Source organism: Beta vulgaris, chromosome 9, assembly GCF_026745355.1.
Source record: "Beta vulgaris subsp. vulgaris cultivar EL10 chromosome 9, EL10.2, whole genome shotgun sequence".
NCBI classification, from domain to species: Eukaryota; Viridiplantae; Streptophyta; class Magnoliopsida; order Caryophyllales; family Amaranthaceae; genus Beta; species Beta vulgaris.
In genome coordinates, this window is record NC_079210.1 from 48,000,851 (window position 1) to 48,019,327 (window position 18,477).

Consider the following 18,477-nt stretch of genomic DNA (forward strand, 5'->3'; position numbering starts at 1 on the left):
TGTAGCATACCACCCATGGGTGAGATTGATAAGTTGTTTACCCCCTGCAAGAGGATAATATCCATTAGCATTTCCGATGATTGGGCAGACAAAGCAACAGCAATGGAGCTTCTTTGTAGCATTTCCTCCTTTTCTTCGCATTTCTTGGCTTTTAGAGCTGCGACAAAGTCTCCTTCAATGTCTATTTCTCCAAGAGACTCCCTGATCATTTCTGTATCTTCCCCTAACGCTCTAGAGCTCATTATTTGGAATGGCAGAAGCTACTTCTTTGTATGATCTTGCATCCCTTCTTGCTTCTTTACTGATGGGAGTTTGAGATTTATTTATGGGTTTTGGTTTTGGGGAGGTGAAGGTAAGAAGGATAGGTTTGGGTTATGGGGGTAAGGGGTTTTATCAGATTTTGCAGGGTGAACTGTGATACGGAGATGCTCTAATCTTTGTCCATGAACATCTCGAATCGCAGTGGGAAGGGATTGAGGATATTTGAATTGTACAATGATATTTGAATTGTACAAATGCATATTTGTGGGTTTGATGTTCTCTCACTATAGGAATGTATATGTACTAAATGTATCCATGGGACCTGAATATCTTTGCAATTTCTGAGTTGGTGATGGAGATTGGGAGGAAGTTAACGAAGCAGGTGCGTCGAGCTTGAAAGGTTTAGTGTCTGTGTTTTTTGTTTGACACAATCTGCCATTGGATTTGGGGGATTCTCTCTCTAGAATTCTCTCTCATTCTCTCTCTTACCAACTTAGTTAAGATGAAGTCAATTTCAATAATACAGTTGTCAAAACATATCATATTTGTACATTGTAAATTGAATAATAAAAGGTCTCTTATTATACAATACAAATGTCAAATAACTAAATTCTTTATACTTTAGTTTTTGAAGACTAATATTCAAAATTTGAGATCAAATTATTCTACAGAAGAAACTTGACTTTATTTTCTACATAGATGACTAATTTATGTGTATAGTGGGTTTCTGGAAGAGGTTAGATGGAGAGAACTGGAAGATCATAATGACAATCTATTTGCTCCAATAAAAGAATCATCATGTAGAAGTCGTTGACTATAGCCTTCGATTAATCTTCAAACATCAGTTTTTTAACTAAGGGTCTGTTCTCCCCAGCTTATTTTCAGTTCAGTTCAGTTTAGTTCAGCTCCAATTAGTTCAGTTTAGTTCAGCTCCAATCAGTTCAATTCAGTTCAGTTCAACTCCATTCTTTTATAACCATTTTGTTAAATATTATTATTATGTTGGTATAATTTATTTTACTAATTACTCTTATTATTATTTTTAATATTATTATTATATTATTTATTTTATATCATTACTATTAAGTATTATTATTATTATTTATTTTTATACCAAATTGTATATATTTTAATCAAATTGTATATATTTTAATCAAATTGCATATATTATAATTCAATCAAATTCAAAAATAAAGAAATTATTCATTAATATTAATGATTTTATAATAATATTAAAGGTTTTATATAACAATAATAAATGATTATATAACTATTAAAAAAAAATCTTATGTTGGGCCGCCAGTCCGCTAGGCCCACGAACCACCAATACCACTTCCCAAATCGTGAAAATCGGTAACAGAACGGTGTGGGTTAAGATTTTTCAACCCGTAGACCAGCCCACCCAAATTGTGAATTTCACGGTCCTATCCTGAGCCGTGAAATCTCAACCCGGTCCATTAGGGCCCACGAACCAGCTCGCACCAGTGGCCATCTCTACCTGGAACGGTAAGAAAAACCATATCCATATAGATTCAAAAGCAACCACTAACAGCCTGTTAAACATAGATGGCGAACTTTGGTGTAATTTTGCAACACAAACTGTCAAACCACATCAAGATCCATGGTGATGTAGCTTAGCTTCATCTTTAAACATGTATATTTCTTAGTTAAAAACAAAAATTAAATTAAAGCTCCGCCATGCACATTCCAAAGTGGCAATAGACATCTAGACAATCTTGCTTTCATGCTTTAGTTACAAGCCACAACCCTCCATGGATGATTGCTTAATGATCACAATTAAAAAATGACAACATAAATACATAATTACTCACAGTACATTAGTATATAGGAATCCCTAGAAGGCAAGGTTTGGGAAAACCAAGTTAACAGTTAACACAACCTTACACCTAACCAGTATAAACAGTAAGAAAGCAATAACATAGACTAACATATAAACAAACAACTAAACAGGAAATGAATCCAGATGGTTGATGATAATTTCAGAAATGTAAAATCATTTTAATCAGAGAGAATTCATATATATTTTACTCCGGATGATTATATTTTTTCATAAAGATGTCAAAACGCCAAAATGAAACCCCATAGCCCCCGCAATCAAGCTCATAAAAAGCCGATTGGGCGACTTTTTGGAAGTACAAAGAAGGAGAGGGGGATTTTGAACCTATGATATATCGTTCACAGTGCCTTAATATTAATCACTACACTAAGACATCTTTAGTAATAATAATATAAATGTACTCGTACTTTGGAAGTAATTGGGTTAACACCACGAGTAAGGGAGGTTTAATGTTTTTAACTTTTTGTTTTTTCCAAGTGGTAATTTTTAGCAATGAAGGGAACGACTTGTGCCCAGCTCTATGTATGTGTGCTATGAACACGTACACATTAGAAAATTTCTTCAAAGATTAAATAAAAAGGTGTGAAAATTCTCAGGTCCCCAAAAATAGAATTCCAGTCTCCCCCTACCCAACGCATATAATACGTTAAGAAGAAGAATATTGGCTTAGCATTATCAACAACATCAAATAATATGGAATTTCATACTTTAATCATCCTAAACTAACAACTACTCCCTCTGTTTCATGAAATTCCTGCCACTTTCACTAAACCCTAATTGACCTCTATTTGAGTCATTAAAATTAGTTGACCATCATTAATACACCATGTATTCCCCACTTTATCTATTTTCCTCCATATCTCCATAATGCTTCCTCCGTTTATTATTATCTTAAATCTCATTTGGCTAATTCACATATGTTGCGTTTTAATATTTTAAATTAATTTATAATCTTAAATCCCTTTTGCCAAAATTACCTATGTGGCTTTTAGAATTAACAAATTACTTATAATTGATCCGATTGGCTAAAAATGGGTGTTTGTTTATGAGACGCGCTTAAAACTCTCGAAAATATGTATATAGTCGAAGGACCCGGGTAAATGCGTAGTTTTTTCATGAAGAAGATGTGATTTCTGACTTTTTTTTTGTTTTTTTGTTTGTGTATATTTTCCTGATTCTATTTGCACGCATCCCTTGAGAGAAGGGTGTCCTAACTTTCAATATGTACCAAAAAAAAAAAAAAAATTTGCACGCAACAACTTACTTTAATACGTTAATTAGCATATATAGTGAGTACTTCTTCTTATACACACATTAATTTACTATAGAACTGAAAAATATTATGAATGAGTTATTTTAAAATATTTTTTTAATACTTTCGAATGACACAAAAATTATAAAATTTTGAAATAGATATTATAAGTTATAATTGAATTACTATACTAAAGTTTTTCATTGTAAACCAAATATTATTTCTTCTTATTCTGAGCTCCATAGATATGTTTTTATCAATTTGAAACCACTTGTTTTTCAAACAATGATATAACACTTAATAAATGCGATAAATGACGTTGAATAAGGATACCAAATATCTTGGTCTCGCAACCTGACTTTTAGATTCCGGTTTATGTTATGATTTAGTTATATATAATACTCCCTCCGTCCCAAAATATAGTTCCCATTTTATTTTGCACAGTCTCCAAGACGTACCTTTGACCTACGATATCTTCTATTTCTTATTAGTAAAAAAATATAAAAAGTTGATATTACGAATTTACACATTAAGACGAATCTAACAAGACCCCTCATGAATATGTTTTTTTGTATACATTAGTAAGAATATTTGGTCAAAGTTTTTAAAATTTGACTCCCAAAATAGAAATAGGAACTATATTTTGAGACGAAGGGAGTAATTAGCTAGATTTGTTTGTTCATCTCTTATCTTTTTTAAGGCCCTCCTTTCTTTTGGTTTTAACCTGTCCACCAATTCTCTTAGATAATTACCCTTTTCTACCCTGATATGCTTGACAAATTGATTTATGACTTTTAGACATTATATATTGTTTATGATTCACATGCAACAATTAGATTGTATTCAAAGTGCTATTTTATATCAAAAAAATGTGCATCCAATGCAACATATAATGTACTAAAGCAGAAGCTCAAATAAATCCATTCCTAAGGCTTTAAATATTGTAGCTTCAACGGTTATTTAACCATATACCTTTGATAAAAAAAGTTTGCATCATATACCCTTGCAAGTTTTAAATTCACCATATACTCTCCACTTTTCAAAAAGTCCACAACATGTCCTTAATGACTCATTAAGTCATTAACCCCTAATGAAATCCTCTAAATTTAATTAACGATCATCTAAATCTAACCTCCTCTAACCCTAACCCCCTAATCTAATACCTTAACAACAGCAAGAATCGGGGCGAGGGAATTGAAGCCCAGCAAGTCAACAATAGCAGGAATGGGGGAGTGGGGCTACCCGAGAGGGGGAAGGGCCTGCGAGGGTGGTGGATAGGGTTACAGGGGTGGATGGGGGAGAGGGTAAGGGTTGGGGGTAGGGTTAGGATTAGGATATTAGATTAAGGGTTAGGATATTAGATTAAGGGTTAAGGTTAGGTTTACATGAATTAATTATGGTTAGAGGGTTTAATTAGGATAATTAGGGGGTGGTGGATTTGGCTGCAGTGGTGGATGGGGGTGAGGGGTTGGGGTTGGGGGTTTAGGGTTAGGGTTAGGGTATTAGATTAAGGGTTAGGATATTAGATTATGGGTTAGGGTTAGGTTTAGATGAGTTAATTATGGTTAGAGGGTTTAATTAGGATAATTAGAGGTTAATGACTAACGGAGTTGACGTCATTTAGTGATTAAGGACATGTTGTGGATTTTTTGAAAAATGAAGGATATATGTTAAATTTGGAAAGTTGTAAGAATATATGGTACGAAAAATATGATGAAAAAACTGTAGTTTTAACAATAATAGTCATTAGGTTATCCTTTGATTGTCATTTCACCATCATTGTCGTCAATTCTAAAAAACTTTCAATGCATTATTTGATGCGACTCATATCGCCACCTTATATTGCCATCCATATCCTTCATCCTTGTTTTTCAACAATGTGCATCAATTCTGAATGAGTTAATACAGAATTTCAAACTTTGAAAGTGATTGGATTAACGCTGATAGAATTATTTTCTCTATCAAATATAAACGTGTAAGGAGGTTTAATGCTTTTAATTTGTTGTTGTTCCTTGTGGTATTTTTTTAGCAATGAAGGGCAAAGTTTGTACGGAGCACATGTGCTCCATGGACACATGTCACACACATTATATATATTAGAAAATTCCTTCAAAGAATAAAATAAAGATGTTAAAATCCTCGGTCCTAAAGAATAGAATTTCAGTGTCCCACATCCACCCACACACCCTCATATAAGATGATAAAAAGAAGAATATTGGGTTAGCATTATCAAGAGTATCGAATAATATAAATTGTGTCGTTGCTAAAAAAAAAGAAAAAAATATATTCAAGTGTGGTCTCTATAAAAAGGTGCCGAAACATAGGATTATTTAGTACAAAACCAGTCGGAGTACATCGAAGCACTTGCAAGTTAAGGTAAGGGCCCTCATCTCCTTGTTCATCTTAATAAAGGAGTTGTTACTTGATAGTGCATTTCCATGCAACATATATTCATCAATGTTGCACTTTTATATGATTTATATCCTAGTTCTTTAGCCATGCAATGCGTAAATCATCATTAAGTAATCTATATATAGATATAATTTTCCTATGAGATATTTATTTTTTGATGAGCAAATTAAACAAAGTTAACTAATTCTAACATATTTCCTCCGTTTTATTTTTTTTTTACTTGCAACACTTTCTTAAAAGAAAAATAATTAATTATTTGCAACACTTTTTACTTTTTGCGTTTCCTTTCTCTCTATCTTTCTCCAATCACATGGGTCCGTCTCTGTTTTTACTCTACTTACTCGATTCAATGTAGGAGAAAATAATCAAAGACGGCCAACATTCAACAATCTAGCAAAGCAAAGCTTCATATAGTGCTCAACTATGGAAATGTTCCTATTCAGGTTTATGGAGACATAACTGGTTCACGGTACACAGATGATCGAGTTGAGTTTTTTTATCATGCAGCTGGTGACGATGTTATGGTAACACCTGTGGAAGACATGCCCTTAAATATGTCGGAGGTGAATATACCTGAATATGTGGATCATCTTTTAATTGATGCACGTTTGTGGCATGGTAGTGAACAAATTGTAGGTGGTAGTTATAGCTTTGGAATTGGAGAACCTGGTCAAAGTGATCAGCATACCATAAGCGGAGATTATCCTGGCTCTATCGACGTGAACGTACTTTGGGAGTGAATTTGATGCATCAAGTTATGGTGCAGTGTTACTAATAGTACTAAATAAAACTTGCAATCACTACTGCAACGTCTTGTATGTGTTCATTTACTATATGTTCTGCTTTTGTACCGCTGGTTTTGATAATCAACGAGGGATCTTAATATAATATAATATGTACTTTTATGTCGTACTTGATTGGATATGCATGGTTTGGTATGTGTGTTTGTTAGTGTACTACAATACTCTTTTATAGTAAGTTTTGATAGCTAACGTAATCAATCCAGCTAATGAGTGTAATAACGATCGTTCTGATGAGCTCCTTCTCAGGGTGGTAGTTTAGAATAACTAGCTCCATTCTAATTTACTTGCAACGGTTTTACGGCTTATAATGTACAATTTTAACGATTGATATTTTCGATAATTAATAAATAGTAAAAAGTTGAAATTTTGAAAGTATACATTGAGACAAATTCAACATCTTACAAGACTATGGTTAATCTTACCTATTAATCAATTATCATATTAGATGATTAAAACAGAAATGTATGAATAGTGTAAAAGTCCAATTATTACAAGTAATTTCGAACGAAGGAAGTAGGTAGTTTGGGTGGAATTCTTCATATCTTCAAGAAGAAAGACAAAATCTAACGAACACCATAAGGAAATACTTAAGATGGATATGATATTCTTTCTTATTACAAATGATTATATGCCACTAGCAACAACATAGTTTAGAGTTTTCTCTGCAACAAAAAAAAAATAAAAAAATAAACTATATTAAATATATAGACAAATTCAATAATGTAGTTGTCAAAACATATCATATTTGTACATTGTAAATTGAATAATAAAAAGGCCTCTCGTTTTACAATACAGATGTCGACTAACTGAAATTTTGATGCTTTAGTTTTGGAAGACTAATATTCAAAGTTTGAGATCAAATTTTATCTACAGGAAAAAACATACTTTATTTCATGCATAATCCATAGATGGCTAGTTTGTGTTAATTGTGTATACAGGGTTTCTGGGAGGAGGAGTTTAGTGAAAAGAAGTGGAAGATCATAATGACAATCTATTTGCTCCAATAAAAGAATCATCATGTAAAAGTCGTTGACAATAGCCTTCGATTAACCTTCAAACATCAGTTCTTACCAACTCCAACGTTGACCTTGTTATTGGCTACTTTATTTGTTGAATGACTCTGGGAATGGCAAGAAAAGCCATATGCAAATAGATCCAAAAGCAACCACTAACAGCCTGTTTGATAAGCGGTAATGATGACGAACTTTAGTGTAATATTGCAAGGAATTCTACGTCGATATCCATGGTAATGTAACTTCATCTTCAAACATGCATCTTTCTTCATAAAAAAAACAATAATTAAAGCTCCAAACCACATTCCGAAGTGGTAAGAGATAGTTATGGAATTGCATGAAGAATGGAGATGTTTTAGGGATGGACAAAAATTACCATGGACAATGACATGAGACTTCCATTACAAGATTACACTAAAGTCAGTTACCATTACGCCATCCGTTGCCATCCACCAAACGAGCAGTAAGTTCTTAAAAGAAAATCTTTGGTGCATGAAGTCTTTCAGTGAAAAACCACAAAATATATGCAACTGGTTTCCAGGTAATAGTCTTCAGATGTAACCCGAGTTCAAGAAAACTGAAAACAAGCATTGCATATATTTTAATAATACAAGCATTGCATATATTTTAATAATGCAAGCATTACAAACTGGTAAGCAAGACCAGATTCAAATAATGTACAAACAATAGTTAAAGAATCATGTCAACTAAATTTGAGTACAGCAGAGGAACACACATACTGCTGAATAGCATATTCTGAATATACCAACTACATACACAACAACGTTGAAGTGTCAATAGAGATCTAAGATTTCTTTGGCTCTGATGTGTCCGCTTGGGTGGCCACTTCGCACCGGAGACTGTTTTCTCTCTTGTAAGGAACCTTTGCACCCTGAAACAAAGCAAGATTTGGGTATTTCTTTATGAACCTAATTCTCGAAGTGTGTTAGCTAAAAAAGGGGGCACCCACAACAAAAGCCAACTCAAAAGGAACTTGCTTGTATCTAAAGTCTACACGGAATCAGTAAACCTATGTGACTTGGAGTTTTCATTTTACCTCAAGAACCCATGTTTGGTCCTGGACATTCTGACAAGGATATGGGCACTTTCACTTTTTTAAGGCCAATAATCAATATCATGGAAAACTTTCAAAAATAGCTCAATAGACCACTTGTAACCATGTTGGAGACAAGTAACTGAGTCTAAGTACAAGTAAACTGAAGTTCGCCTAGCTTCTCTATAGTATGAATTTCATTGACATGCCAAGAGCAAAGTTGTTTTCTGTGGTGAAGCAAAGTTACAACTTGGAGACATTCAAAGGCAAACACACAGAATGATATACGTGCAGACTAACATATGAAACTGGCTGAAAGCTGCACAACTTTGATCACCTTAAATCATTCATCATGAAAGTTAACATTAAGATCCTATAGTTAAGTGAGGATTTTATCAGCACATCCTGCTGCTTGAATGAACCTAGGATACTTCACTTTGGTTGTTTACTGTAAACAGTCATCTAGACAATCTTCCTTTCATGCTTTAATTACAAACCACAGGCCAAAGCCCTCCATGGATGATTAGCAATCAGCATAATGATCACAATTAAAAAATGACAAAATAACTCATACTACATTAATAGGAATCCCACGAAGGCAAGGTTTGAGAAATCCAAGTGTACACAACCTTACCACTCTAGCCAGTGTAAAGTGTAAACCAGTGTGAAGGCAAAAATATAGACAACATATAAACAAATAACTAAACAGGAATAAATCCAGATGGTTTACAAGCTGATCAAAATAAACTTACTTGAAATATTGTTCCGAGTTTCTTCAATGCTTTTGCACGTGACTTGAGAACATCCTTTGAAACAGTACTATCCCTAAGAACCTACAAGGAACAAAGATCCTATAAAACCACCACTACCAGGTACTGGATTTTCATCTAAGCAGCAATCTCACCAATTCTGGCCTCAATTCATTTCACGTAAATTTCTATCTGATTTCCAAAGTAGTGTCAACCAGAAAATATATGGAATCTAATAAGAAAATGCAAGAGACTATAAATAAACTGGAGCATGGTTCAGAAGTGCCTACGGCAATGTATTGGTAGTTTGGCACTATTCCAAGAAAAGCATACTCATAACGACTTTCTTTTTGTGACGTAAGGAGTACATTATACTGTATGTGTAAGAACAAGAAAAGCAAACTCAAATAGCTCACAGCACATGTTAGTTCAGAAAGAAGTATAACTACTGGTCTGAATAATATGATGAAGCTTTTCATAGGACTCATACTACCTCTTCTAAGTTCACAAACACTCATATTTGCCCAAAATGTATATGAGGCCATCTGCTCGGTTACCCCCTTCTCAAAGTCTGCTTATGTAGATTGCTTCAATCTGGATGCTTATCGTTTATATCTTTTATTTTTGCATAAAGATGTCAAAAAACAATCCCCATAGCCCTCGCAAACAGTAATATAAATATACTCACTGCTTGGCAGACACGTGACAAGGTTGTCTCTATATCAATGACGTTGAGCTGCCAAAGGGAATTTAACATGGCATCTTTCTTCTCTTCCATGGCTTTCATCAAATTCTCTTCTTTGTTCTCTCCTTGACTCAACCGCTTTATATCCTCTTGTATTTGAATCAATGAAACAGCTCCTAAGTACCAAAAGCACATAATAATTGGACATCATAAGATTCTAAATAAATAAAAAATAAGAAATAAAAAGTCTACAAATTCTTAATTTTTTACCTGAAGCTGCCATCACCTGTGACTTTATCTGGTGTCCTTTGTCACGCACCCATTCTGCTAGAAAGGGTACGTTTAAGAACTTTTTGTCCTTTCCAATTTCTTTGGCAGATTGTCTTGTATAAATATAACCAATTGTGTGCAGCATGGCCTCACCAAAAACTGTATATGGTGATCAAGAATTACAAAACTACATATAAAAATGTAACTTAGCAATCAATTCTGAAGCAAGTAAGAATAGACAATACTTCAGAGTAAGAATAGACAATACTTCCGAGTATCTTTCCATGATATAGAGTCAAATCAGAAATTAACTAAGCAGTAAAGAAGATAACAATAAGTGCAAAAGGGTAATATACATGTGACAGAATACAAGTATCCAACGTCAAAATAAGAATCAGTAATGCTTCTTCCTAAGCATACTAACACATTAGTACACGATACAATGCCTGTGAGTGAAGCTATGCCCTTAAAAGGGAGAGTGGAGTTCATTAGCTTCCATTAGATCTCAATATCATAAAGTGGTCAAAGTCTTCTTTCCACATTGGTAGCACTCATCAAAAACATATTCCTTTTTTATATATTTAGTTGCATTCACCCAACGAATTATTGATTTTCTAATGTTCTTCTATGTCTTCCTCATCTAATAGAACTGCCTTTCCAGTTGATAATTAATCACTAGTAGGGTCACACATCACAAGCTTGAATCAAGTAATCCTTTGTCACAAACTCATAATGGTTATTTCTTTCACTACAGTGCCACCTTACAGGGACATCAAGGTAAGAAGCAATGTTCTATGCCACCCTGTCATATAGTCGATAAACAACCCAAGCAACAACAAACTAGTATGCATCATATATCTACACAATCTTATCCCAAAGCAGTCTTTAGACTATTATAGAGCTTGTTTCTATAGAAGGCCAATAGATCATTACAAAGGAAAAGGAACGAAACAAGAAAGACAGTAAAGAAATTCCCCTTTTTTCTGGTTTCTGAAATGAGATCGAGAAAAGAATAAAGTAAGGTTATATAGAGTAAAAGCTGAAATTTGAAAGCACTAAAGCTGAAATGGTGGAGGCGACAGACGGTGGAATGAAAAGAAAAGTACGAATAAAAATAGGATGATAACTATATAATGAAAACGGAGAACAATAGAAGAAAAGAGGGGGGGGGGGGGGGGGGGGGGGGGGGGGGGGGGGGGAAGACAGCAAGTAAATTAAACATAAGGAAAAGGGGGTTGAGAGAAGAACATGTTCCCTACAAGCCTATACACTAAAGAAAGGAGTTATCTCGTACTTGTGGTCAACTACCTGAATCCTACCATGCAACTACTTTGTATGGTGAAGCATCTCCTACATGACCGCCAGAGTCCAGGCTGACTAGATCCGACATTATAAATTACAAACTATTTAGAACCTTTTGACCAAGTCTACCTCGCCAAACCCATTAAAGTACATAAAATGCTCTGTAATATTTCTCATCGGGTGATTGAGCCAAAAAAAAATCACAGAGAAACATCTAAAATTACTGTCTTCAGTGAAAACATGGACAGTGAATTCAGAACTCGATAACATGTCGCAGTCACCAACTTCAATGAATAACAACAAAATAGTGGAAAAATATAAACATGTATACCAGCTTTTGAGAGATTAGATGCTTCTGTTTTTGCCCAATCCACAAACTCATCAATACGACCTTCAACATATGGTTGAAGACGATCTTTTAAATTCCCTATGAGTCTATCCTGCCTTTCCTGTTGCATGGTCTGTGACGTAATGCAAACCAAATTAGTTCTGCTTTAATGCTTGAATTTAATATTTAAGACAGGTAACAACAGCAGAATGACATACCTTCATCTTTTCCTGAATTTTCTGCCTCCTGAGTTCCTCAGGAAGCTGGGAATCCTCTTCAAACTCAAGACCTGCTACAGATGCCAACGCAAGTTGACCAATATAATCTTCAAAAAAGTCACTTCCAAACAGCATCCCAAATACTGCTGCTGGATCTACCATGGCATCCCTGAGAAGGATAGTAGAAGACTAATGAGTAAAACATCCACTTCAAGGTTCAAGGTACAATGACAGGCTGACAGCATGAGACAGCCACACAATATTTCTGTGACCGGGAGAATTTAAATGCTAAATAGACTAATAAGCGAATAAAATTACTGGATAGACTAATAAGCGAATAAAATTACTCATAATCAGTTTTCTAAACCATATATTAGAGCAATTTACCAACATCTTCCTTACAACTGTAACACTTACTGAGGTACACCTGTCTTTCCATATTTGTCATATGCCTCGCGTTTTTCAGTATCACTTAATACTTGATAAGCCTCACCAAGTTCCTGCATTTCAACAAAGAACGTGAGTTTAGGAAAATCCAATCCATCAAGACGAAATGAAGAAAGACTTCCAACATTCAAATGGTTCTAGTTCCAGCTTAACAAATGTTAGCATCTTTGCCACTTAAACTAAAGAAGAAACTTCAGCGCCTCAAACATGGGATTAAAAATAAAAAATAATATAGATATATTCTATGTCCCACGCTCATCTCTTACTTACAGTTTTACACTGAGGACACGGAAACACCATCGGATATCATACCTGAAACCTGTGGGCAGCTTGTGGATCTCCAGGATTTTTATCAGGGTGAACGATCCTTGCCTGAGGGCCAGCAAAATTATAATTAATAATGAACATATATGATTATGAAAATTGAAGATCCCCCATGAGGGACCTATTTAGCTGAGGAGTCAACATACAGCAGTTCTCGAACCGAATAAAATCAGTTCCCAAGCATCCTTACTGATTACGGTGCAATTTTAACCAAAAGGAAGCTGTCAATAATTAACAGAAGGTTGCAAAACTTGTCTACTAGTATGTAAAGAATCAGCAAGGTCATCCTGTCTGAGCTTTTTTTATAAGTAGAAAAAATGCATTAGCATGCGAGAAGTTAACTACAGAATTACCAGTCTCTTACTTGAGTGCATCAAAAAAATGCAATTAAAGTTGTGGGCCTATGGCTATGATCCATCTGCAGTTGACATACATAGTGGATTTAAAACAACATTAAAATTGCTTCTTATGGAGAATTTCCTTCGTTCAGATGTTTGTATTACTTATCAAATGCAAAAAGAAGTAAATGCCTGTAACAAGTGCACCTGTTCTTCAAAAACATTAAAGGAAGATGACTCGTTATTGATTGTTCTAATCCCAGGATTTAGCCTGTCTAGATATGATTAATTATATGCCCACATGTTCAGAAAGAAGTTTAACCCTGGAGAAAGATCACAATTGATGGCACTCTTTTTATATAGGAACATCGTATCAAAAATGTTTTTGGAAAGCAACTTCAAGTAGCTTTAATGATAGCCCGTTGAGATTTTCACCTAGCTTATGATTCTAGCAGTGACGCCACATTGGCAAGATGCTTGAAAAAAAACATAGTTAATTGCTTTTAGATCCAATTTTGTTCAAATCAACAGAAGCTAGCTGGTATCAGTTGAAAATTTGATGTCTTCAGCACTCCATCATCTACAACTTCTAGCCAATTCAACAACTAATTTAACCAAATACTTCTAATACAATCAGCTAGTTTATCAAACTGTCAGCTATCAGCTAGCATTTCATCCATCCTACCAAACAGAACGTTAATCTTCATATTCTTACTTCTTTCTTTTCTTTTTCTTTTTTCCTCATTCTGTACTTCAAATTGCTTGCCTGCCACATATTCATTTTTCGCATGTTTACCGCATATGTATACCACTTCACTTTCCATTCTCCACCTCTACTAACCTGGTTCTCGTTCTACTTCACCATACTTTCATGTTGACATGCATCTGGCACTATAATACTCCTACCTCAATATGATCCTTAGTGAGAAAATGTAGAAAAGCTTGAGAAGTTGGAATTCACATTGGAATTCTCAAAGCTGAAATTACATAGGTTTCCACTGATTATGCTTATATTTAACAGCAAAATTTTTTCTTATCTTCTTTGGAGGGGAGAAGTTATACATAATTGACACAGCCAACTTGATGGCTACGCAATGCTTAAAAATTATCTAGCAACAAGTCAGCTCTTTGCGAATTAGGAGCTGCCTAAATTACCACTGTCTGTCGCAGCTGAATCAAGTGCTTCTAAAGACAAAAATCAATTAAGCTCAAGCCTAATGGAAGGGTAGAGAAACAATCATGGCTTGAAGAAGCCGAGTTAATTAGACAAAAAGGCCAATTCAGTAATTTTACCAAATTCAGCTTAAAACTTTGCACCAACTTCAAGCGCAATAGTCTCGAGATTGGATATTGATATCACACATCCCTCTACGCCCGGGCTTAACCTTCTACCTTCTCATAGTAGATCAACCGAATAATCCTAAATTTCTAATCCAAAGCAAATTCTAAAATAGGATGGGTATATATATTAAGACGACCAAACTCAACCCCATTTCTCATCAAGTAAACTCGTATCCATTTGAAAGTTATCCCTCAACCTCCGTGTAAAGTTAGCTCATAAGAAGCGCTCCATATCAATAAATTCACTTCTTCCTTGTTGAACACCTGTCTATTCCTATAACTATTGGTAATTCACATTATCGGTGATCACCCTCTTAAATCTTAACACCCCCATACAATATGATTCATGACACTAACACTTCAAACTAGACCAAAATTTCAGCAACTACTTAAAAGAAGGCAATAGTTGAATAACTAGATGTTGGGCTGTGGCCCAATTTTTATTATAATGGCCTCCAAGTACCTATTCTACCCATCTTTAAAAAAAAATGCCCACTATCTATGTCGGTACACATAGCTCCATCTGACTTGGTATTAGAAGACCAAGATTTTCTTTGATCATCATGACTTCTCTAGAAATCAAGCTATCTAGTATCTAAGTTGGAGCAATTATGTCTCCATATATTGGAGCATTGGAGAATTCTAGATAATTTGGGATGCATCTTGACTGACTTAATCAAGCAAATCTTAACGGACTTTCTTCACTTATAAATATGGCCATTGGGTTAATTTTGCATCATCAACCACCATGCATGAAGCCATACTAACTACACAAGCCTTCCAATACAATTCCTCCTTGCATCACTAAAATCTCCTATTCCACTATTTCTTGTCAACTACTCCTCTTAGAGTTTGTACTAATAGTGAGAGTTATAAATGTATTATTCACCCTAATAATTTAGGGCTCTTGTACTCAATTACCAGGTACTCGTCGTCGTTAGATTTATTTACCTCGTATCTTTCCCATGTTAATTGTGTGCCCATCTATGTTACCTTTGTTAGGAATACGTAACGTAGGCGCTAACAAATCAAGCAATCGAAGTATAATATACGGATGAATTAAGAAATAAAGCAATAAAGAACGCACGAAGATTTAACGTGGAAACCCTTAAATAGGGAGAAATCACGAACATTGCACTAGACTTTGAATATGAGATGATGATACAAGGAGAATTTTTAATCTCTCTTGACTCTCTAATCTCTTTGTAGGTTCTCTAATCTCACTCAGCATATAATGAATAAAAGGCTCAAACATATTTATAGTAAGGTTAAAACGCAAAACCTAATGCAATAGGAAATAGAATCCGAGTAGAAAAACAAGTAAAATCTCGTAGCCACGGAACACCACGGTCAAGCTGTGGCCTTCCTCTCAAGCCACGCGCAGCTCGTGAACTTGAGTTGTACAAAGCACCAAAGAAACTCCTAGACAGTGAACTCCACGGGCAGGCCGTGCTGTTCAACACCACGGGTAGGCCGTGGTCTTCTACTGTTCATGCTTTGATCCATTGTTGTGCTTCCCCAAATGCTCTAACTTTAGTGCAATGTTGTAGCTCAACACAACACGCACACACATGGCACAACAATACCTTAGCTTGTTCCTTCACCTACTCGCTTCATGATTCCTCTTCAACACACCTTACCACCTTTCTTGCCATATCTCTATTTCTATTTATCTTCCCGATCTCTACATCTTTCCTCCTCCTCGCACTTACAACCCTAACACTAGATCATTTAGATATCTTTTCCATGTTAAATTATGTATCCATCTAGGTTACCTTTCTTGCCATATTTCTATCTCTATTTATTCTTCCCAATCTCTACATCTTCTCTTCCGCTCACACTCACAACCCTCTAACACTAGATTATTGTACCTCAAGAGGACCAAACATTCATTACCACTTAAACAACATGCAAATAATCTCAATAAACACTACCACAAATACAAAGTCAAAATTCATCCAAAATCTTCAAAATAAGAGCATTAATTGAAATCAAAATGCGCTTGCCTTAACGTAGTAAGCCTTCTTGATATCCGTTGGCGTAGCATCAACACCAACTCCAAGTAAATCATAGTACTCGGTTTCCTTCACCATTTTCTACTAAATTTCCTACATAAAAATGCAATCATTACTATTTTCGAACACAATAAAATCGTAATCAGACACAAATAATTGAAATTTTCAATCAATTTCTAAGAAAATTGACCTCGAAAAATAGCTTACGAATCGAATATTAATTGTAAACAGAAATTTCTTGCTTTAATCAGCAGGAAAAAAAATTAAGAAAATATAAAAATTAAAACTAAAACTTACCTGAATTCGGCTTTTCTTTCTGATTGAATTATAGAATATGATTAAGAATGATGATTTTGATAATAATAATGGTGATAAAAAGTGTGGAAATTGAGGAAGAATATATCGAACTTCAATGGAAGATAGAATATAGATCTGTTTATTATCTGGAATTTGTTTCTGTCTCTTTTTGTTTTTGTTGTAATAGAGAATAAAACGACGTCGTTGCTATAAAACAACAAAACAAAATAGTCAATGGGAGTTGGGACTATGGGAGGAAGAGACTAACGGGTTAACATGTCAAAGATCCGGATACATAAAACCAAGTTGTGAGCAAAATGTTGTGACTTGTGACTCGAAAGTCGAAAGTGCCCAAATGCACTCGGACTTGGGTAATTTGGATTTATTGGGCTAAAAGTTTGACCTGGTTTATTCTTAGACTTGACTGACTCATATGTCATTACATATATACTGATATATTAAAAGGCGTTCCTAAGAATGTCTATGTCATGTGGCACTCTACTTTAATACTCTAATGCAAGTTATGCAACACTAGAAAGGTAGAAGTCGTGTATCTCTGGAGGTTGATTGTTGTTCACGTTTGTTTTTTCCAGTTCCTATAAATATCAGTGTTCTGGTATTGGTTGAAAACACATAAATACACATCTTCCTCTTCTTTTCCAGTTTCACTTTTCTAGGCAATATTATTCAACGTTCTCAATCTGATTTTCTATCGACACCGAAAAGGGTTTGTATATCCCTGAAGGTTGATTGTTGTATGTCGTGTGTTGTAGCTAGTGGCGGAGCCACATCGCAAGTTGTGGGATCAATTGACCCCACTCAAACCTAAAAAATATGGAACTTTCTCCTAAATTTTTTGAGATTTTGGTGTATCTCCTTATAAATTTAACTATTTGATTCTTCTAAATTTCATCATTTTTATTTTAACCCCACTGAATATATTTTCTAGATCTGCCATTGATTGTAACGGGACAAATTCAACTTTAAGACAATGTTTAATTCACGCTACAATTGTCAGATAAGTTTTTTTCTATTCGTTACCAGTTTACGTTCCTACACTTGCCAAACCAGGCCCAAATGCAAGTCACCATGAAACTATCCTCTACCAAAGTAATAATACTATTTGGTATTTGCTTGGTTAATGAGCAAAAAGGCTTGAGTGGAAAAAAATTTATCTATCCAGTGGGTTAACAACTCACTACTAATAAAAATAAATAAATAGTGGGATCCAACTCATCAGTTGTAATAGTTTTTTAATGCTCTATTTCTAATGGGTTAACTATCCACCGGGTAGATGTAACATTGTCCGACATGGCCCAACTTAAGCTTGTGTTTCCTCGTTATGGTAAACTATTATGTTGAACATTGGCCCCCAAACGAGGAAATGGTCTAGGTCAACTTATTGGGGTTCGTGACTAACTTCACGAGTTGTCAACTTCCACTTAACAATAATCAAGATTTAAAGACAAAAAAGTGGAACGAAAAAAGAAAAACTCTTAGCATGCACGTA

The 18,477-nt window shown here is 34.8% G+C and overlaps 1 protein-coding gene and 1 long non-coding RNA gene across 4 annotated transcripts; one reads left to right on the forward strand and one right to left on the reverse strand.

Moving 5' to 3' along the window:
• The first annotated feature begins 5,262 nt into the window (after positions 1-5,262).
• On the forward strand, positions 5,263-6,734 carry LOC104904317 (uncharacterized). Its single transcript, XR_791603.2, has 2 exons — positions 5,263-5,747; positions 6,139-6,734. It is a non-coding gene; the product is annotated as an uncharacterized LOC104904317 (long non-coding RNA).
• Positions 6,735-7,265: 531 nt separating this feature from the next.
• Positions 7,266-17,144, reverse strand: LOC104904318 (chaperone protein dnaJ 10). 3 transcript variants are annotated; one of them, XR_007269515.2, is made up of 11 exons: positions 16,968-17,144; positions 16,662-16,763; positions 12,965-13,024; positions 12,623-12,705; positions 12,206-12,374; positions 11,991-12,120; positions 10,358-10,516; positions 10,091-10,263; positions 9,406-9,486; positions 7,976-8,176; positions 7,266-7,865 (listed from the first exon to the last, which is right to left on the reverse strand). XR_007269515.2 is itself a non-coding variant. In XM_048635896.2 (10 exons), the coding sequence occupies exons 2-10, from the start codon at positions 16,746-16,748 to the stop codon at positions 8,168-8,170; spliced, it is 951 nt and encodes a 316-aa protein (XP_048491853.1). In that variant the 5' UTR covers positions 16,749-16,763; positions 16,968-17,144; the 3' UTR covers positions 7,266-8,167. The 3 variants fall into 3 exon arrangements, 2 of the variants coding, with proteins under 2 accessions (XP_048491853.1, XP_010690838.1); XM_048635896.2 differs by having other exon boundaries at positions 7,266-8,176; XM_010692536.4 differs by lacking the exons at positions 7,266-7,865; positions 7,976-8,176 and adding an exon at positions 8,197-8,491 and having other exon boundaries at positions 16,968-17,142.
• Between the last annotated feature and the right edge of the window lie 1,333 nt (positions 17,145-18,477).

Bases quoted from the DNA above. Each gene is read 5' to 3' on its own strand.
- LOC104904318 (XM_010692536.4), bottom strand. From the start codon at position 16,748: ATGGTGAAGGAAACCGAGTACTATGATTTACTTGGAGTTGGTGTTGAT. The intron at 13,025-16,661 runs GCAAGCGCATTT...GCTGGCCCTCAG, and splicing joins AGAAGGCTTACTACGTTAAG to GCAAGGATCGTTCACCCTGA. The intron at 10,517-11,990 runs GTATACATGTTT...CACCATATACAG, and splicing joins ATCTAATCTCTCAAAAGCTG to TTTTTGGTGAGGCCATGCTG.